The sequence below is a fragment of the Phascolarctos cinereus genome, unplaced genomic scaffold, assembly GCF_003287225.1.
Source record: "Phascolarctos cinereus isolate Bilbo 61053 unplaced genomic scaffold, phaCin_HiC Scaffold_2;HRSCAF=192, whole genome shotgun sequence".
NCBI classification, from domain to species: Eukaryota; Metazoa; Chordata; class Mammalia; order Diprotodontia; family Phascolarctidae; genus Phascolarctos; species Phascolarctos cinereus.
The window spans coordinates 354,422,128-354,444,957 of record NW_027555625.1 but is presented as its reverse complement, the minus strand read 5'-3'; the positions used below and the strand labels follow the sequence as shown (position 1 = coordinate 354,444,957).

At 40.9% G+C, this 22,830-nt stretch overlaps 1 protein-coding gene across 2 annotated transcripts in view; it reads left to right on the top strand.

Moving 5' to 3' along the window:
• Positions 1-22,830, top strand: part of ASPG (asparaginase) — a 133,933-nt gene that overhangs the window by 58,505 nt on the left and 52,598 nt on the right. For both annotated transcript variants that reach the window (XM_020971230.2, XM_020971229.2), the window contains exons 8-11: positions 13,893-14,075; positions 15,128-15,241; positions 16,784-16,903; positions 21,939-22,034. In XM_020971230.2, coding sequence (XP_020826889.1) covers positions 13,893-14,075; positions 15,128-15,241; positions 16,784-16,903; positions 21,939-22,034 — 513 coding nt within the window. The remainder of the gene's footprint in view (positions 1-13,892; positions 14,076-15,127; positions 15,242-16,783; positions 16,904-21,938; positions 22,035-22,830) is intronic.

Sequence of the window (22,830 nt, the reverse complement as noted above, 5' to 3'; positions counted from 1 at the left end):
AAACTCAAAATCTTGTGGAAGTAAATGTTGAAAACTAAAAAATAAATAAATTTTAAAAATATAAAAAATATGAAGAATAAAAAAATTATAATTTGTAGAACAATTACCATCTACATTGGTGTTGGACATTTCTTCACTAGGAGCTCTCTACCCTGATGAAATCAGAGTTTGGGTTTAAAAAAACATGTCAGAGTTGGAAGAGACTTCAGAATCCTGGTCTGCCCTTCTTGAGTCTCTACCTCCTTCCCCACTAGGTCTGTTCCAAACCTTTTCTTCTCGATGATTTTAGAGTAAGAGATACTGGGTTCAAATCCTAGCTCTGCTGCTTTACAGCCTATGTGATCTTGGGCCAGTCATGTAACTTGTCTTGGCCTCAGTTTATAAAAACCAGGGGACTGGACTTGACTTTTACGGTACTTTCCAGAACATTTATGATCCTGTGAACTATGCTGACCCTCCTCCACCTCACACTTAAGATAGATGCTCCTGCTTCCCTGAAAAGATGCAGAGCATCTGATCCATTCCTTTCTCCATCATTCTCCATGCCTCAAAACTCAGTGGTCGCATTCTCCATCTTCTCCTCCTGTCCTTCCTTTGGCCATAGCAGTGGTATCCCTCCTCTTCATTTGGGCTGATCTCACTGTCCTCTCCCCTGCTCTTTCCCTTGACAATCTCAGTCACTCCTATGACTTCAGCTGCTCCCTCTGGACCAATGCTGCCTCGTCTTTGTTATTCTCTATGTCCCCAGTCCCAGTTTGCCCATTGAATCTCATTCTTTGTAGACTGATTCAAATGCTGTCTCTTTTGGGAAACCTTCCCTGATTCCCCTGATTGGTAATTTACTTCCTCAGTCCTCATATAGCACTTTGTTTCATAATTCTTTCTTGCATTTATTATAGTATGTTGTATGTTATGGTAATCTGTGGTTGTATCTTATCTTTATTCTAGACTATAAGCTCCCTGAGGGCATGGACCACGTCTTTTAAAAATGTTAAATGAATGAGAAAGTATTTATTATGTGCCAAGTACTGGGGATACAAATAGGAAAAGTGAGACACTCTCTACTCTCAAGGAATTCACCCTCTGATTGGGAGAGACAACAGATTTTTTAAAAGTTCAGTTGCAGGGCAGATGGATGTGGACTAGATACTAAGACCTGGAGGACCGTAGGAAGAAGTAGATGATCAAGGGGCAAGGCCTCGTGATTCTCCATCTCCTCTGAAGCAGTAGAATTGTTGTCTCTCATCTCCTAGGCTGTCAAAAAGCCTCGGTGAAAGGGAAGGGTAGTGGGTGAAGGGCAACCTTGCACCTAGTCATCTTGGATGGGTTTTGGGAGACCTGGCCCATGGAGGGGGATTGAGAGAAGGCAGTGGGGAAGGGTGCCCCTAGTGGGTTTTTTTTACGCTACCTTCATTTCCAAATATATCCCTTGCTGTCACCTACCCAGCAGGCTATCCTGTGTCACAAAGAATAAAAAGGAAAAGGCTGGTGGGAGAAGAGGCAAAATATCTTTCAGCAAAACTAAGCAGCATTTCCATGAAATCTGACAGTATATACCATGGTGTATTCCAATAATTGCTAACCTCTACAAAGAAGGGAGGGAGGTTCATTTTCTCAGCTCCTCTCTAGGGCCGAACTTGCAGCCACTTCCCAGAACAGATGACTAATAAATAAGTATAGAATGAACAGGTCATAGAATTTTAGAACTGAAAGAGACCTTAGAATCAATGTAATTCAGCTTCCTCACATGACAGAAGGGGAAATTGAGACTGAGATGGGGGAGTGACTTGGTTATATGGTGAGTTAGAGGCTGAGCTGGGAATCGTAGTCATACCATGTTAGGTCCCATCCCCTCATTTTGTAGATGACCCTGTGATGAGTCCTGAAAAGGGAAAGGGACTTTCCCATGGTCACAGAGTGAGTTGGTGTTAGAGTCAGAGTTAGAATTTATACATTTTAAGCTAATTAATTTGTAGTCTTATTAGGTTTCAGTAACACCTGGAAAACATTTTAAAAATCAGGCTGGGGTGAGACAAGGAAAGATAAATTTTTTTTTTTTACTTTACCAAAGAATTCACCATTTGGTGTGTTTAGTAGAATGTCTCCCTGGTGCATTTAAAATAAAGCTAAATTACAAAAATTTGGTTTATGCAAACCTTTTAGGGAGTTAGGTAAAGCTTGATAAATATGTATTGCAAAACCTCCCTGAAATCAAATGATTTGTGAGCCCTAACAATGGCTCAAACTTAGTCTGAAATAACATAATTCCAGACCAACAGAAAGATTTTAAGTCCTAGGAGCAGGGAATTGGTTATTTCTATCCTTTTGGGCCTTGGTGCAGGATTTTAATGTCTACTTTGAAGATTAATTAGGATGTCCTCCTCACTAACTAAAGCATATTCCTGTAAGTGATGACTGGTTGCAAAGTGACCTTATCTAGGCTTAGATGTATATAAAAGGCAGGGGAACAGTGGAAAGGCTTTGGAGTCAGAGGATTTATTAATCGTGTGACCTTGGGCAAGTCACTTAACCTCTCTGGGACTCAGTTTCCCTAGCTGTAAAATGAGAGGCCTTTAAGACCCCTCCCACCTCTAACTTATGAGTTGCTTATTGCTAAATATCTTCAATTAGAGAGTGTGTGACCACTTGTCAGGAGTGCTATGGAGAAAGTTCTTTGGTCAGAGAGTTGCAGGACTAGATATCCTGCAAGATTATTTCTCGCATCAGTATTTTAAGATTCCATGATTCTATCTCTTTGATCCTTAAAATCACACACTTGTCTGCCAGGTGAACTAAATCTTCTAATACAAGCAGACACATTTGACTTCAAATGTATCACTGATACTTGTTGAAATGGAATTTGTGATGGGAATGTGACTCAGGAAGGCTGCACCTTATTCAAAAGCAACAGAATAGATAAAGGAATTAGTACAGTAACATTGTATGCAGTGACTGTATCAAGTAATCACACTGAAGTCATGAATATATTGAAGTGTTGTGTGGGGAAATCCAGGAACCAGAGGCAGAAAGCATTTGGGTGAAGATCAGTGGAGTAAGAAATGGCTTCACTTCTCTGGGCCTCTTTCCTCAATTGTAAAGTGGAATAGATGGCAGAGAAGTACCCTCTGTCTCTAGAACTATGATCCCATTTATATGGCCTGGCCTGGCAGCATGATATTATAGTTATAGAAGACTGAAATCATCTGGATATTTGCTAGCTCTCTCTCATTCCCCCTCCTTCCTTTTCTCCCAGAAGCAAAGCAGCTAGAAATTTCTTGCTTTGCCTTAACTATTAATTTCATCTTTCAGAAAGTAGAGAGGAACTATTCTCTTGGACCTGATTCTCACCAACAAGGAAGAGCTAGACTTTGAAAGTAGAAATGATGGAAACTTTGTGGGGGAGGGACATATTGATTCCATATGATAGTTTCTGATAAGGAAATGAAAGCTGGACATAGGTTGACATGTACCATAGATGTTTGAAGAATGGATTTCAAAGAGTTCAGAGGCAAACTAGAAGGAAAAGTCTCTTCCTGGAGAACATATTAAAGACAACAGACAGACTCTTGAGATTTATTCATTTGCGCAGAAATATTACCAGAAGGAACTTTAAAAATATTGCCAATAATTATGCAGTGTTGGGCAAGAAGCTGAAAACCATAAGAGCACAGGTTATGTTTTCTTAACTGTTGCCCACCGAAGACAAGGGCTGGTGAAGAGAAAAATTAATTAGGGAAGTGAACAGCTGGTTTAGAACATGACGTTTGGTAATAGGATTTGGATTTCTGGACCATAGCGTAAAATATATGGATGACAGATTCCTGGACAGAGATGGAGTAAACCTAGCAAAGATTGGTAAGAATGTATTTGTCAGATGATTTGCAAATCTAATTAAAGGGGCTTTTAAACTCAAAGGGATGGGGGAGGGAGAGAAAACCACCTATGTATATCCCCCACATTACATGCCAAAGAGAGTAGGTACAATGAAAACAAAAGAATAGTAATTGAGACACCCAGAAGTTCACAGGAGACAAAATCCAAGAAACTCATGGTCTCAAATACAATGAGCAAAGTTTAAGCAAGAAGCAAGAACTAAAGGTCCTAATGCAAAGAGGCAGATGTGACCTCATAGGTAATCACTTGCACTTGTCAACAAGTAATAGCTACTGTACTAGCTGTGTGACCTTGGGCAAGTCACTTAACCCCAATTGCCTCACTAAAAACAAACAAACAAAAACCAAGTAATAGCTAAATCCAGTAATGATAAATGTCAAGTCTTGCATTTTGGTACCAAAAAAAATCTATTTCAGAAGCATATTATGGGGGAGACATAGTTATAGGATAGTTTTTGTGAAAAGGATCTAAGGAGTTTAGGGGGCTATGAGCTCAATATGAGTCAGCAATGTGCTATGGAAACCATAAAAACAAATGCAACCTTGGGCTGCGTTAAGAGAGGCATAACTTCTAGGAATACGGAGATGATAATCCCACTGTACACTGCTCTTGTGAGACCCCATCTGGAATATTGTATTCAGGTCTGGTCATTGCAGTTTACGAAGGACACTGATAAACTGGATAGTATCCAGAAGAGTCAACGAGAGACTTAACATTCGTATCATGAGGACCAATGGAAGGAACCAAGGGGATTTAGCTTAGAGAAGAGAAGCTTCGAGGTGGGTGGGACATGGTATCTGTGAATATTTTTTCTTTTTAAGAAATAATTTTCCTGATGAATAATAATCTATTTTTTCTGTCCTTCCTACAATTGAAAAAGAAAAGAAAATACATGTAACGAACATGCACAGTCAAGCAAAATAAATTCTCGCATTGGCTGTGTCTATAACACGTATGTCTCAGTCTTCGCCCTGATTTCATGTTTCTGTTGGGAGAGCTTGCTTGTCAGCATGTTTCATCACTGATTTTCTGGAATCTTGATAGTTGATTGTGTTAACCTGAGTTCTTTCACAGTTGTTTGTCTTTAAAATGCTTTTACCATATAAATTATTCCTCTGATTCTATTCACTTCACCCTGGATCAATTTACCCAAGTCTTCCTGGGTTTCTCTGAAACCATCCCTTTCTTCATATCTTTTTTTTTAAACATTCATTTTTTAAAAATTTTGAGTTCCAAATTCTTTCTCCCTCTCCAGCCTGTCCTCCAACCACTGGGATTACATGCAGCATAATACCCATTATACATGTGAAGTCATGGAAACATATTTCCACATTAACCATATTAACCAAAAAACAAAAAAACAAAAAACCCAAAACACACAAGAAAAAAAGGTGAAAAAATGCTTCAATCTCTATTCAGAATTCATCAGTTGTCTCTCTGGAGGTGGATAACATTTTTCATCATGAATCCTTTGGAATTTTTGTGGATCATTGCAGTGATTAAGTAGTTAAGTCTTTCACAGTTGATTATTCTTACAAATATTAACTGTTACTACATATCATTGTTCTGCTCACTTCACTCTTCATCAGTTCATCCAAGTCTTCCCAGGCTTCTCTGAAACCATCCCTTTATTTCTTGTAGCATGAAAGTACTCCATTACATTCAAATAACTATATTTTGTTCTCCAATTCATTGCCCAATAAGTAGCTACCCTCTCAGTTTCCACTTCGTGGCCGCTGCAAAAAGAGCTGCTATAAATATTTTTGTACACAGAGGAATTTTTCTCCTCTTTCTTGCCTATTTGGGGTATAATCCTAGTAGTGGTATCAGTGTGCTCAAATATTTGAAGAATTGTCATGTGGAGAAGGGATTAGACCTGTTCTGTTTGAGCCCAGCTAGCAGGACTAGGACCAGTGGGCAGAAGTCACAAATTTAGGCTCGAAGTAAGAAACAATATCCAAACAATTAGAGCTGTGTCAAAGTGGAATGACTTCCCTTGGGGACATGGAGGTTCCTTCTCCTTGGAGGTCTGGATGACGACTTGGAAGATACATGATGGCTCAAATTCCTTTGTTATATGGGTTGGCCTAGATGGTCTCTGAAGGCCTTTCCAGCTCTTAACATCTATGTATGAATAGATAGAAGTTTGCATACTAAAAATTTTTTAAATGAAGTCAGCCTAACAGGGATAGGTAGTAATCTCCAATGAAGAGGAAAAAAAGTGAATTGTTTAGAGACTGATGCCAATTTCCAGAGAAGTCATTGACCAACTTAGGTTTTTTAAGCCCTCTGTCTTTACATCAATTATTTCAACCACTCCTCCCCCAACCCTGTCTTGTGACAAAGAAAACACAATTTGGCAAAAACATTCATGACACTGACCAGACCTGATAACACACACACGGCATTCTGTTTTAGTTATGCCCCATCCTTCTGCTTTGTGAAAGATGTGTTTTGCTAGTTCTTCTTCAGGACTTTCATTGCTTTTTCCAGACCAACTTTTATTTTTAAAGGACATATAAAGAAGAAGGAAGCAAAAACAGGTAAGAGAGGATGAATATCAAGGTTTATATAAGAGTAATAGTGTCAAATACAGGAAGGCTCAGAATGAGATGAGGTTGACAATGAATGCTAAAGACAAAAAGGAAAAGGGCATATATATGGGTTAATTGAAAAGTTCTGAGAAAAAGTATATGATTAAAAAAAATTAGGGGTTCATTGCTCAGGGTGGATGGGACAGTGATAATGGATAATTTAGGGAAGAAGGCAGAACTCAACACTCCTTTTGCTCATTTCCTCAATTTAAAAAAGGGACCTATTTCTCAGCTTAAATTTATATAAAAGGCAAGAAAGGTTGTATGGTACAGATGAAAGACTGATTTCATTGGTATACCAATAGGGAGCTCTCAGTAGGCTACTTTCTCTGCCAGTGAAGACTGGCATCTTCTCTGCAGTATAGAGTCATAGAGAGCTGCCTGGTACACTAAGAAGTTAAGTCACTTGCTAGATCACACAACAAATATGTGAGAGAGGCAGGACTTGAACCCAGTTCTTTTCCCTTTCTAGGGAGAAGTCTGTTTGGATCATTAAAGAACAAAAAAAGGCTATTAGTGAATTGAAACCCAAGATAAATAAGAAGATGAAAGGGAATAAATTCCAATGACAAGGCTGAGTGAGCTAAGTCCCAGGGTGCTGAAAGAATCGGCGTATGTAATTGCTGGGCAGTTGACAGTGATCTTCAAAAGACTATGTAGAAAGGAGTAGGTGTCACAGGAATGAAGAAGTATATGTGAGATAATTTCCCCAAATGAAAGAGAGAGAATTGAATAAGTTAATTATACTGAATATGCTTGGCTTCAAGTCTTAGTAAAATTCTAGAACTATTTTTAAAGTAATAGCTAGTGACCATCTCGGAAAATAAGCTATGAGTACAAAGACTAGCATGGTTTTCTGAAGAACGTGACAGACTGACCTCACATGCTTTTATTGTCACAGTTACCAGGCTGGCAGATCGGGACAGTGCTGTAGATATAGTTTAACTGAGTTCAGCTAACAAAGCATTTGACAGAGTTGCACGCTGACCCTGCATACAACGTAAGACGTTGGCTCCATAATGCCACATACAGTTGGGTGGTTTTAGAGCTGCTCAATTGACTGGACTGGAAGAATTGTCATCAGTGTTTCACTATCATCTAGAGGAAAGGCCCTCCAGTGGAGTTCCCTGGGGATCTGTGCTTGGCCTTGTGCTGCTGTTTAATCATTTTATTAGTGACTTGGAGAAAGCCATAGCTAGTATGCCTGTCAAATATGTAGATGACATAAAGCTGGGAGGGAGTGCTAACACTGGGTGATAGGATCCAAAAAGAAATGGAAAGGTGAGAGTGTTGGGCTCAATCTAATGAAATGAAAACCAGCCAGGTTAAACATAAGGTCTGCCATGTTGCTTCAAAAAAATCAACTCCACTAGGACAATGTAAGTGCTACATCTATGTGGGAAAAGCTGTGGTTTTTTTTTAGTAGATTTCAAGCTCATTGTGGCCCCAAAGTATTGGACATTAGGCTCATTAGTAGAGATAAGGTATTTATATAGACCACTGGGCTCTCCTCTGGTTCAGCCTACAAACAGAATACCATGTGTGGTTCTGGGTGCCATTCTTCTTTTTTTTTTAATATTTTTTTATTATTAATTTATTTTCCGTTTTCAACAATCACTTCCATGTGCTTTTGAGTTTTAAATTTTTCTCCTCCTCCCTCCCCAAGATGGCATGCAATCTGATATAAGCTATACATATACATTCCTGTTAAACATATTTTCACATTAGTCATGTTATAAGGAAGAATTAGAACCAATAGGAGGAACCACAAGAAAGAGGAAACAAAACAAAGTAGAAGAAAAAAAGCAAATAGTGTGCTTTGATCTGCATTCAGACTCCATATTTCTTTCTCTGGATGTGGATAGCATTTTCCATCATGAGACTTTTGGAGATGTCTTACATCCTGGCATTGCTGAGAAGAGCTAAGTCTATCAAAGTCAGTCATCGCACTGTGTACAATGTTCTCTTGGTTCTGCTCACTTCACTCAGCATCAGTCCATACAAGTCTTTCCAGATTTTTCTGAAGTCGGCCTGCTCATCATTTCTTATAGCGCAATAGTATTCCATTACATTCATATGCCACAACTTGTTCAGCCATTCCCCAGCTGATGGGCATCCCCTCAATTTCCAATTCATTGTCACCACAGAAAGAGCTGCTATAAATATTTTTGTACATGTGGGTCCTTTTGCTGTTTTTATGATCTCTTTGGGATACAGTGCTAGAAGTGCTATTGCTAGGTCAAAGGCTATGCACATTTTTATAGCCCTTTGGACATAGTTCCAAATTATTCTCCAAAATGGTTGGATCATTTCACAACTCTACCAACAATGCATTAGTGTTCCAATTTTCCCATATCTTCCCCAGCATTTATTATTTTCCCTTTTTGTCATGTTTGCCAATCTGATAGGTGTGATGTGGTACCTCAGAGTTGTGTTGATTCACATTTCTCTGATCAATAGTGATTTAGAGCATTTAGAACTGCCTGTTCATATCCTTTGACTATTTTATCAACTGGGGAATGACGTGTATTCTTATAAATTTGACTTAGTTCTCTATATATTTTAGAAATGAGGCCCTTAACAGAGATACTGGTGGTAAAAATTCTTTCTCAGTTTTCTGCTGTTTCTTCCTGGTTTTTTTTTTTTGGCTAGGCAATGGGGTTAAGTGACTTGCCCAGGGTCACACAGCTAGTAAGCATCAAATGTCTGGGGTCAGGTCCTCCTGACTCCAGGGGCAGGGCTGTATCCACTGCACTACCTAGGTGCCATTCTTTAGGACAGTGATGAGTAGGAGCTTGTCCAGAGGAAGGCAGCTAGTATGGAGAAGGGGCTAGGAGCATTCAGATTTATCCAATTCAACATGCAATTAGTGAAGATTGGTGGAAGAAGCTGGAGATGTTTACTTTGGGGGAACATGAGAGATGTCTTCAAGTTTATGAAGGATTGTTATGGAGAAGAGGGATTAAATTTGTTCTTTTTGGTCCCAAAAGATATGACTTGGGGCAATAGGGAGGGGCAAATAGTTGTAGAAAGGTGAATTTAAGCTTGATGTAAGGAAAAAGCTCCTACTAATTAGAGCTGTCCAAAAGTGGAATTGGATGCCTTAGGATGCAGTGGGTTTCCTCTCACCTAGGGTTGAAGACCTATTGAGGAAAGCTGTACATTCACTTGCTGGGATTCACATAGGGGAAATCTTGGTCAGGTACATATTGGACTAGAGGGCTTCGGAGATCCCTTTGCAACTTGTTCTGTGAAACTCAGAAGTCTGCCCCTCCTCCCACAAGAGTCATTCCTAAAATGGTTTGAGCAAAGATAGGAGCTTTCTGATAATCAGTTTGTGATGACCCAGGGATACAAGGCTTATTTTGGAAGTCTGTGTTGGTTAAAAACAAACAAATAGACCTGTCTCGGTAATAAATAAGTCCTGAGTTGTGTATGAGAATTCTTTTGAGGTAAGTCAAGGCAAGTGGGAAGATAGTGAGGCGGGGTAGAGCAATAATAAACTCTCCTTGTCCACAAACCAGAACTCTTCAGGGCACAGAAGGAGACAGGGAGCCCAAGTATTATTATTTCCACTTTACAGATGAAGAAACTGAGTCTCAGAGCAATTAAGTGATTACCCAGGATCATACAGCTAATGAAGATTGTACTGAACTGGGAATCCAGCCCATACCTTTCTTGATTCCAATTCTGGTGTCCTCATCATGCCACATTGTCTTTCATGGAGCAAGAAGTGTCATAGGCTGCACGTGACTGTACAATATGGAATGTCAGAGCTGAGTGGGCTCTTTAGATCACCAACCACAGAATGCCAGAACAGGAATGTATACTAGATCAGGGTTTCTTAGCCCAAGGTCGTGAACTTGATTTTAAAAATGATTGGATCACTGTATTTTAGCATAATTGGTTTCCTTTGCAATCCTATATATTTTATTTTATTATGCATTTAAAAACATAATTCAGAGAAAAGGTCCATAGGCTTCATTAGACTGCCAAAGGGGTCCAGGACATTTAAGGAAAGAATCGCTGGACTAGAATAATCACAGAACACAGAATAATTGAGGTAGGAGGGGCCTAGGAGGTCATCAAGGTCAACTGCCTGATTTTATACAGTCTAGGAAAAAAAACCCCATCATTTGAGTAGCTTCCCATCAATGAAATCCTATTTCTCAGGTGAAAAATAATAATCTACTTATGATTTCTTAATTAAATAAATTGTCCCTGGAATGTGATGTTTCCTAAGGTTTGAGTGGGTTAAGGGATTAAAAGGACTGTTTATTGGGGCTGGCAGCTCTGGCCACCCAGGCGAGAGGCCTGGGTTCTCCAGGGGCCAACCTAGGGAGCTCACACCATTCTGCTGATGAATATTTCTATGTTCCTACGTGTGGATTTATGGCTCATAAAAATATGTGCTGTCAGACCAAGACCTGCAGAGCTTATCTGAGGTCGTTCAGCAGTAGCAGGCCTGTCCCCCTCCAGGTTATTTTAATCACCGGGTTTTGCTGGGGGAGTGAGGGCTCCTGTTCTCAAAGGAGATATCAGTTTATAAATATGTCACCCTGGTAGCTGATGAGTTTAACAAACAGGGACATAAGGGTGAATGATCATAGATGTAGAACTGGGAGGGTCCTTAGAGGTCACTGAGTCCACATCCTGCAGTTTGGAGCTGTGGAATCAAAGACCTTGAAAGGAACAGTGACTTGTTCAATGTCACACGGGTAGTAAAATCAGTGGCAGAACTGTGGTCAAAACAAGGTCCTCTGACTTCAATTCCAATGCCTGCTCTGCCGAGCTCTCTCCTTCATGGTCTGTCTTGGCCTAAAGAGCAGAGGAACTTGTATACTGTATGAGGAGGCAGCATAGAATAGTGGAGAAAACAGTCTTAGCCTCAGGAGATATGTGTATAATCTGACTATCATGCTTACAGGCTATGTGATTCTGGGTAAGTAACTTCCCATATCTCTGCATCAGTTTCTTATTTATAAAATGTGGGTCAGTCAGCAAGCATAATAATACCCAACCTGTCCTCTAGGGCTATATTGAGGAGAACACTTTGTGAGATTTCAAAATGCTTTGATGATGTGAGTTGTTTTTTTTTTTTAAATAATGAAGCTTGTAACTCTATATACCACCATGGTTCCATGAACTCCTTGATTCAGGCAGTCTCATTGCCAGGAGAGATCACAGGTCAATAGCAGTAAAATGCTTCACTTTCTGGGTCGGATCCAGGGCTGGAAGAGGTTCTGAGTATACCCTGAAGGGGTTGGACACAGTGTGTTGGACTTGGGAGTTAGGAAGATCCCTGTCTTTACTAGATAATAACCCTAGGCAAGTCACCTAAGCTCAGCCTCCCTTCTTCATCTGTAGAATGAGAAGATTGTACCCTCAGCTGTCGGCACAGTGCTTAATAAACACCTGACCGACTCCAAGGTTGTCCCTCTTTACAACTCCTGCTCCACTCTGCTTCTCATCATAGTACTAGTTAATTAACAGTAATAATTATTATCATTAATAACAGTAGTATTTAAATACTTCAAGGCTTTGTAGTTTCTTGAATGTGTGCCCTTCTTCCCTGACTATGGATCACAGCCACTCTATCATCTTCACCTTTAGTAAAGTCTCTGCCCCTTTTCTCCATCCATCCTCCCATGCCCTAGTCCTTCTATGGATAGCCAACTTTCCAGTACTGAGTTTCCTTGCCCAAGCTAGACTGGTCCTTAAATGACAGACATTGGACTAGAACTCAAAACCTGCCTGGACGGGCTTGGCAGAACTTGGCCAAGTTTGTGCTCCATTGACATAGCCCACTGGAGAGCCCAGGGTTCCCTCCATGCCATATGTGCCAGAGGACAACTTTAGTGGAGAATTAATGATCATATCACCACAAATATGTGATTGCCTCAATGAGGATACTTCTTCCAGCTGGACCTATTTGACCATCATACATGACCTTTTTCCCCAGGGGGTTAACTCAAAACATATGGGGTCTTTCCCTAGTTTTCTCTCTCTCTCTCTCTCTCTCTCTCTCTCTCTCTCTCTCTCTCTCTCTCTCTCTCTCTCTCTCTCTCTCTCTCTCTCTCTCTCTCTCTCTCCGAGGCAATCGGGGGTTAGCTGACTTACCCAGGTTCACACAGCCAGTAAGTGTCTGAGGCTGGATTCTGGACTCCAGATTGGTGCTCTATCTACTGTGCCACCTAGCTGTCTCTCTCTAGTTCTCTTGACATCTTGTGGATATCAGAGGAGCCCAAGGCTACCTGTTACTTATCCTACTCTCCATACATGACCAGCTCATCTTTTAAAGAGTAATAATACTGCATTAATATTGAAAGGCAGTGTGCTGTAATGGATAGAGAGCTGGCCTCAGACTTAGGAATTCCTGGGTTCAAGTCCTGCTTCTGACACATCCTGGCTGGGTGACCCTGAGCAACTCACATAACTTCTCAGGGCACCAGGTAAGTTAGGACTAAATTGTAGAGAAGATTGATCTGCATAATTTCTCACTGGGAACTATTGTACTGATGAATTACACACATATCCATATAGTATACTGATGAAATCATACATCTGGTCTAATACATACACATATGTATGTGTATTTTTATATATACATGTGCATAATATACACACATGCACATATCTGTAAATATAGACCAGACTGTGAGTTCATCAGTATAAGGAGTTTCCAGCAACTGTATATGTGTCTGTGTATATGTGTATATATATATATTATATATATATTTATATATAACATACATTATATATATTTTATATATATATAACATATATTAAGGATACCTTAAAAGTACTATGTACATGTATATATCTTATTTGATTGATATCTTTTGTTTTCGTATCATCTTATTTTCTGAATATATCCATCCCACTTCCCCTACCTAGTGAGCCATCTCTTATAAGCATGATTAAAAGAGAGAAAAAAAAATTCAGCAAAACAACACGTCAACTATGCCTGATAATATACGCAGTAATCGATACCTATAGTCTCCTACTGCAGCAAAGAAAAGAGTGAGGAAATTTTCTCAACTCTTCTTTAGGCTCCAGCTTGGTCATTATAATTATGTGTATAGCTTTTTAAAGCAAGTTTTATTTTACATCTATTCTCTCACTGGTCCTTACAACAGTGCCATGAAGGAAGCAGGACAGGTATTGTTATTATTATTATTAACAATTATCATCATCATCTTCATTCCCATTTAATGGAGGAGGAAATTGAGGCCCAGGGAGGGCAAATGGGTTGTTCCTGATTATATAGCACTTTGGTAACCAGGGTGAAAATAGAAAGCTGGTCTGCTGGCCCATAACCAGGGCTCCTTCACATTAGAACACTGTTAATTTTATCCTTTTCTCTTTTGGTATTATTGCTCATGCTGGTCTCTCTCCTCTTAGGTGAAGGCCTTCCTACAGCCCCCCATGAAGGGGGTGGTGATGGAGACTTTTGGCACAGGCAATGGACCAACCAACCCTGGTCTACTTTGGGAGCTGAAGAAGGCCACAGAGAGTGGAATGGTCATTGTCAACTGTACCCACTGCTTACAGGGTTCTGTGACCTCAGAATACGCAACTGGCATGGTGAGGGCAGGTTAGGTTGGGGGTAGAGCCAAGAGTGGTTGTATGTGATCTTCTGCCCCATGAGTCTGAAGTCAAATTATACTCAGGAAAGGATCTATTGATATACTTGTGGAATGTCAAAATGGGAAGGTCTCTTGCAACATAGAACATTAGAACATTTTTTTTTTTTGGCTAGGCAGTGGGGTTAAGTGCCCAGAGTCACACAGCTAGTGAGGGTTATGTGTCTGAGGTCAGATTTGAACTCAGGTCCTCCTGACTCCAGGGCCGACGCTTTATCCACTGCACCACCTAGCTGCCCCCATTAGAATATTTTTTAAAGGGAAAGGTAAGCGTTTATTACAGTATAAAGAGGAGAATAGGGCAATGAGGCAATCTGGAGCTCTTCTATTCATGCATTATGTTGGTAACAACTTGAATGTTAACATTGAAGATATTTACAGAGCTAAACTTTAATGTATATATATATATATATATATATATATATATATATATATACATCCATTTATCATTTATAACAGAAAACATAGAATATCAGATCTAGAAGGGAATTTAGGAATCATTTAGACCAATTTCCTCATTTTCCAGATGAGGAAACTGAGGACAAGAGAGGAAGAAAGAGCCTTGATTGGGGTTACATGTGTTACTGGTGGGGTTAGGATTAGAACCTAAGTTGCCTGACTCAGTCCTGGTTCTTCCTGGCATACCACAAACATCATAATACTTATTCTCTTATGCCTTACTTATTCACTGACTCCACCATCCCCCACCCCACCTAACTCTCTCCCTTCTTCTTCCTTCTTTCTTTCGCATTCCCAGTTTGGAGTTAGACTGAGTGGAATGCTTACAGTTTCTCTAGCCCTACCAGACATTGTTTGGATGATGGCTTTCTATTTAAGCATTGCTGGCATTAGCCATTTGGGCTCTGAGCCTAGCCACAAAAAGTTTGTAGGGGTAAGAGGTGGGGAAGTGGGTTGTTGCTAACCATAGGGACCATGGTAGCCTTACAGAACACGGGATACCTTTCTAATCTCATCTCTCCTTGTTCTCTGTAGGCTTTATCAGGTATTGGCATCATCTCTGGGTCTGATATGACATCTGAGGCAGCCTTGGCCAAGCTCTCTTATGTGCTGGGCCGGGAGGACCTCAGCCTGGAGGACAAGAAGAAGGTAAATATCCTGTTGGCTCCTTTAGACATAGGTGTTTGTGTACACACGTCTGAGAGTGTGTGTGTGAATGAATTTGAGTGGGCTGGTGTCCATATGGATTTGTAAATGAATATGCAACCGGATATGAGAAGCCTACCCAGGCCAAAAAGCACAGGATCTCAGGATCTCAGAGGTCATCCAGGTCAACCCAAACTTGAATAAGAATTCTTTCTATAACATTTGTGACAAGTGGTCATTTGGCCTTTGATTGGATGCCGCAAATGGTTCAAAAGTTTTCCTTTATGAGGAGGTTAAAAATGCCTATCTATCACATTGACCCATCCTAGTTCTGTTCCCTGGTGTCAGTTCTCTATCAGTCAGTTTGGCATCGTATTAAGTACTTACTATGTACTAGGCCCTGTCCACAGTGTGTTTAGGCAGTATATCTGTCTGTTTGTCCATGTATGAATTTCTCCTTTTGTTTTTATGTCTGTGTATTTGTTAATATGCGTTTTGTACAGATCTCTATTATATGTATTTCTATGGAGGAGTGCTTGGGTATAGGAAGATAGGTCTTATATAGTCATTATCACTTAAGCTGAGTCTTGAAGAAAGGTAGGGGTTCTATTAGGCACAAATGAAAAGGGAATATATTCCTGATATGGAGGAAAATGCAAGTAGACTGGAGATGTAATTTGTGGATCTTGGTATTCAAGCCCAATAAAAACCAATGATTTAACATGCCAGCCAAAAAATGTTAGTACAATCTTGGTCATTATGGAATCCAGAATGTGGGAGGTGATAATCATGCTGTTCTCTACCTTGATCAGATCACATCTGGAAAATTATGTCCAATTTCTGAATGTCATATTTGGGGGAAGGGCTGGGAAGATGGGAAGAATGGAGATAATGTCCTATCAGGCAGTGGTTGATGGAACTAGGGATGTTTAGCTTAGAGAAGAGAAAGTTTGGCAGCTAGGGATGGAGGGCAGTGAAGCATTGTTGTCTTTAAGTATCTGAAAGGATAACATGTGAAGAAGGATTATATTTATTCTTCTTGGCCTCTGAGAGTGGAACTAGACCATGGATTGTCTCAGGAGCAAATTTCAATTGGACATAAGGACAACTCTAACAGCTAGAACTGTCCAAAGGTGAAATGATTTAGAACAGAAAACAAGGAATATGAGATCTAGAAGGTAACTTAGGGATCATTTAGTCCAAATTTCTCATTTTCCAGATGAGGAAACTGAGTACAAGAGAGGAGGAAAGAGCCTTGATTGGGGTGACATGCATTACTGGCAGGGTTAGGATTAGAACCTAGGTTGCCTGACTTGGTCCATGGTTCTTTCTGGCACACCATAAACATCATATCACTCATTCTCTTATTCCTTACTTATTGCTTATCGCTTCTGGAGACAAGTGATTGCCCTCACTGTAGGTCTTCAAGCTCAGGCTGGATAAGTGTTTCTCACTAGGGTATTGGAGGAGTCATCCTGGTTCAAGTCTGGGTTGGATGAGAAATTTCTAATCTCTGATTTTAGGAAACATTTTTTCCTCTTCCAGTTACTGACCAAGAACTTGAGGGGGGAGATGACTCCCCTGCCTAAAGATGTCCAGGTCTCACTTCGGGACAGCAAGTTTGTCCAAGTCATCGCCAACCTCCTCTACCTGAACTGCAGCCAGGTGAGAGCTCATCTGTGACTGGTCACGTAGCTTTGTGAAACCTGGGGATCTTACTGACTGTCCTGTCCAGCCGCTCCTACAACTGAACAGCACTGTCCCTCTAGGGAAGAAAGCCACTCTCCTCTGTCAGGTAGAATTGGCCTTTAGTTATTCCAGTTGTATGAACCATTCACAGTTACTTTGTCATACTAAATAACCAGGTGTGGAAAATTATCCTGGACAACCCTGAAGAGTAGAACCGGGTTTGATTCTTAGTTCTTCCAGTTACTAGCTGTGTGACTATGGGCAAGTCTGTCTCCATTTTGAGCTTACAGTTTCCTCATCTGTAAAATGGGAACAATTCTCACTACTTATCTCATTTTGTTGTTATGAGGATATAATGAAGGAATGGACATATGCCTTGAAGAATCTTAATGTGCTATATTTCTCTAGACTGTAAGGTCCCTGAGGCACAATGCCTTTGTCTTTTGTGAATTTTGTATCTCTCTGACACCCAGCTCAGGGCTTTGCATGCAGTTAGCGCTTAATAAATACTTGTTGAATGAAATCAAATTGAATTCAAAGGATTTTAGAGCTGGAAGAGATCTTAGAAAGAATCAATATTAACCCCCTCACTGTACAGATGAGGAAACTGAGGCCTAGAGTTTTACCTAAGGTCACATATCAAGTTAGTGAGGAGAAGAGAATAAATCTCACAACTCCAACTCATGGCTTAATTGAAACAAAACAAAACAATTTCTTAAACTAAATTTTAAAACAAGCTGTCTAACCAAAGAATAGGGTTGCTATGAAAGCCCTATCCTTGAGAAAGTTCAAGCTGAGGCTGAAAGACAAGTGGGCAGGAAGGGGAAGGGATTTCTGCAGTGGGATTATGGGAGGCTATTGGAAAGACTTGCTTCCATTCAGAGTAGAGCAGGTGAAGGTGACAAGTTGGAATCCTATAGCCCAAATATACCTAATCTCACTCAGACAGATGAGAAGCTTTCCCTAGATTGACATTTCTGGTCCCTCAGTGTGAAAAGACAGAAGTTATTCTAGATTTCCTCTCCTCTAGCATCTTTTTTACCCTTCAAAAGTAGATGGTTTTTTAATACTTTTTTTCTTATTTTAGTTACTTTTCATTGCTTCCTCCTTACTCCCACTATAGAATTCTTCCTCCCTCGTAACAAAGGAGAACATTTAAACAAAACAAATCCACACACCGGTCATTAGTGACAAAGTCTGTCTCATTCTATGCCTTTCTACCAAGAGGTGGGAGGCCTGCTTTATCACGTCCAGCCAATCCTATGAAATCACAGTTGTTCATTGCGTGGCTTAGGGGCTCATGGTGGCTTTTCTGTTTTATTTTTATTGAAATAATTTGTTTTTACATCACTTTAATTTTTCTTAACTTATCTCTCTCCGTCCCCTCCCCAGCTGTAAAATGGGTTTAGCAAGAGCACCTAACTTGCAGGGTTGTTGTGAGGATCAAATGAGATGATATTTGTAAAGTACTTAGTGTATGGCCTGGCACATAGTAGGGGCTAGGTAAATACTCATCCCCTTTCCCTTCCTCCCAATACCTTTGTAACAAAGAATAAAAAATAAAGGGGAAAACTGGTTCAACAAAATTACTCAAAACATCTGGTATCTTTCAAAGGTGTTTTCCTTTACGCTGTTGTGGTCATAGAGTAAGTCCTCCTGGTTTTGCTCACTTCATTCTGGTTAGTTCATGCTAGTCTTCCCAAATTGTCCTGAATTCCTCATTTCTTAACCATGCAATAATATTCCATTCCAATGTCCAGCCACTTCTCTAGGTGATTGATATCTACTTTGTTTCCTTTTTTTTTTTGTGCTATCACAAAGACTACTGCTATAAATGAATATTTTTGCATACATGGACTCTTTCTTTTGCTCTTTTTCTTTCCTTGAGATAGAAGCTCTAATTCCGTTACTCAACTCAACCAGTTTCCTGAATTGATGGGATACACATAGTGAGCTAAACCTTAAAAAGAATCTTAGAATATCTGAGCTGGAGGTGACCGTAAAGATCACCTAGTCTGGTGGTGTCAAGCTCAGATAGAACCAGATCCCTGAAAGGCTCATGTTGACTTAGAAAACCACAAATTAACATTATCTGTGTGGTATTATATTTTTACTTATTTTGTTAAACATTTCTCAATTGCAGTTTAATCTGGTTTGGGCAGCACTTATGAGTTTTACGGACCTTGAGTTCGACAACTCTGATTTAGTCCAGTTCCTTTGTTTTACGGAGTCGCATGGTGGGGGGAAGGGGGACTTGGTTTAAATCACATAATGAATCAATGATATAACTGGGACTAGAACTCAGGCATTTGAATTCTCCTTGGGATATATAATAACCCAAGGCTCATCCCTCTATGCCCACCCTATCCCCTCCCTATCTGGATATTTGAGAAGAAAATATGGGGTGGGATTTAGAGTAAGCAATTCTGAATCCTCTGGATTATTGCCTTAGTCTTTTACCCCATTTTTTTCTGGGTGGATAAGACTCTTGTCACTGAGCTTTCTTCTTCCTTTACTCTTCCCTTTTGAGTGATGAATGAGTGAATGACAAAAGCATTATAAGGTGATTACTCAGATCTGAACACTGCTAAGTACTGGGGATACAAACGGGAAGTGACAAGTCCTGGTGATTTTTACCCAGCTCACATTCTAGAAAAAAAGAGACAAACACATTTAGGTGATATGGCTATGTCTAGATTGAGTGCTCAGGATCAAAGGAGGAAGGATTTGCCTTTTTGGGTAAACCTTTGTAGGACTTCCCTAGAACTGTGGAAAGCAGGCTGGCTTTGGGATCAGAGGACCTAAATTCAAATCCTGGTGCTATCACTTAGTACTTCTGTGGCTTTTGGCAAATCAGTTCTCCTCTCAGGACCCCTGTTTACTAGGTTGAACTAGCTTTCTAGTAGCACTCATAGGTCCCCTTCTGGCTCCACATCTCTGATTCCTCTATGGATGAATATGTATAACCAATAGCGTTTTGACAAAGTGTTTTTTTTTTTTTGGTCTAGGCAATGGGGTTAAGTGACTTGCCCAGGGTCACACAGCTAGCAAGTGTTATATGTCTGAGGCCGGATTTGAACTCAGGTCCTCCTGAATCCCGGGCCAGTGTGCCACCTAGCTGCCCCCTTAACAAAGTTAACTGATATACATTCTCTGCAGCTACTGCTCTGGAAACCTCCTTGCAATTAAGGATTGTTTCATTCTTTGGTTTTGTATCCCTAGCACTAGCACGGTGCCTGACACATAGTAGGTGCTTCATAAATGTTTGTTGATACTCCCCTACACACACACATACACACACACACACACACACACGTTTATATATACAAGGTGTCCCCCAAATTCTTTGTACCATGGGGGTGGTGGTGGGCCTGCCAACAAGGGCGCCCTCAGTGTTAATTGATGCTTACCTGTGGTAGACTGACAGATGAAAGGTGCCATTGATGTCCACTGTGTTATTATGGCTTCAGTTATTAGCTACTCTTTAATAGAGAGTGGGACTCATGATGCTTTCATTAGCTTTGTAATCAAGGCTGGGTTATGGGAGCTTGATGCAGGTGGCTGAGGATGGTGAGTGGGCAAGGACCTGTGCCGGTCTGTCTCATAGCATCTTATTTTCTGTATTTGCCCCAACATTCCCACAGCAGGATCTAAGATGTGGCCAGTGAAGTCTCTGACCACAGAATTCCAGCACCACAGAATGTCGCAGTTGAAAGGCACCTCCAAGGCCATGTCAACTAGTTCCACCCATTACTGAAAAAAGAATCCTCCTCCTCCTTGCAACACATCTGATGACTGAGCATCCACCCTCTGCTTGAGGCCTTCCAGGAGGGGAATCCTGCTGCTTCCCAAGGCGGCCTATCCAGCTTTGGCAGAGCTCTAATTGTGTGGAAGTTTTTCCCAACATCAAGCCTTAGTTTGCCTCTTTGCAACTTTGAACCAACCATTGCTACTAGTTCTGCTGTCTGTGACCAAGCAGAACAGGTCTGAGCCCTCTTCCATTGGACACCCTTTCAAGTCCTTTTCGAGCCCGCCATATTCCCCCTTAGTCCTCATTTTTCCAGACAAAATATCCCCAGTCATTTCTATTGATTCTTATATGGCATGGGCTTTTTGGAGACTCTCCACCATTCTTGTTGCATTTGGGGCTTTGAGGAACCTTAGGAGTAGCAGATGGGGTGGTTGGTGGTGTGGGTTCCTGTTATTATTACTTAAAGAGAAGCATCACAACATGGGGGAAAATACCCTACACATGGGAGCCAGAAGACCAAGGTTGGAGTTCTAGGTCCTCCATTTTCTGACTATTGCAATGGCAAATCTCTTAACCTCTCTGTGCCTCAGTTTCCCCATCTGTAAAAAAGGGTAATGAAAATAACTTGCACAAAAAAAGCAAACTGTATTGTAATAGAGATTTGCAGTTTCAAGTACAATCCTCTTTTTTCTTTTCTTTTCTACTCTATATATAAACTCACATCTTGTTCGGTATTGTCAAGAAATAAAATTTTAAAATGTCGTTGGATATCCTTTTATGTGTACCTCATGAGGTTGCTGTGGGAAAAGTACCAAGGAACACTTAAAGCATGAATGGAGTGTGAGTCATATTTTGCGGCGCAGTTTACAAAGTACTTTATTTTCACCAAACTCATTTGGGCTTTTCAGTGGCCCCATGACGTAGCCTGTATGAGGACACAATGTTTTGACCAGGCTTTCTGACTCTGGAGTCCATGCTCTTTTCCTTCTCCCAGAGAATACCAGAGCTATAAGGGAGTTGCTCTAGACCAGCCCCCTTACGCTGCAGGTGGAGGAACTGAGGTCTGGGGTGGGGGGGTCTTTCCTAAAGTCACAGAGTGAGGCAGTGCCAGAGATGGGATTCAAACACAGGTCTCCAGGTTTCAAGTGCATTGTCTTTCCCACTGTACCATATTGTTGTCTTGTCTTTTCACTTATCAGGGGTGCTGGTGGAGGGGGAGCTGAACAGTGACTTGGGTTGCAGTGATCTTTTTGTTCCTAGGACCTTGATGCTGTAAGAGACTCTCTGACTCCTACCTTGGCCTGTGCTGCAGCCCGAATCGGGGACATGGAGGCCCTGGAAGTCATCATTGAACTGGTGAGCCTTCAGCTTTCTCACTTTCTGTCCCTGTTGAAAACTTCTCTCAGGAGCTGAGTATGAAGGCACCTTTGGTAGCATAGAGGGTGCCCCTGGAAGGACCTGATAGAGCATCTGGTTTGAACCTTTTTATTATGTAATGAAACTAAGTCCCAGGGAAGGAAGGGGACTTGTCCAAAGTCACACAGCCAATCAGTGGTAGAGTGGAGAGTAGGCCCCAGGCCAGGGGTTTTCTTGGAGTGTCACTGGGAAGCCATTGTTATCAATATACATAAATTAAGTGCCTGCTCTTTTTAAGACCCTGGGATCAATCAACTCAGTCCTCCAAAGACTTCAAAATCTGGTAGCATGGGGAAGGGTCGTATACACAGACAAGAAGATAACTAAACATCAGAGGCATATAAGAGATTCCTGGGGGGATATTTTCTGGCCTTTCAGAGGTTAAAAAGGGACGGTAAGAGTGACTTATTCCACCATCTTGGATATCGGAAGCAGCACTCCATATAAGGGATTCTAAAAGCCACATGAGTTGCCCTACTAGACTTTGAGCTCCATGAGGGTAGGAACTGTCCCATCAGATCATATAATCTGCGAATGGTAGTGTTGGAAGGAACTTTGAGGTCCACACTGTTCCCCAACGTGTGAATCTCTTCTATGGTCTTTTGGATGGATGGTCTTCCAACTTGCCCTGGATCACCTCCCTACTGATCAAGACTATACAAGAGGGGAGTGATCAGCCTCAGGAGGAGTGAATTCCTTATCCTCAGAGGTTTTCAGATAGAGGCTGGATGACCAC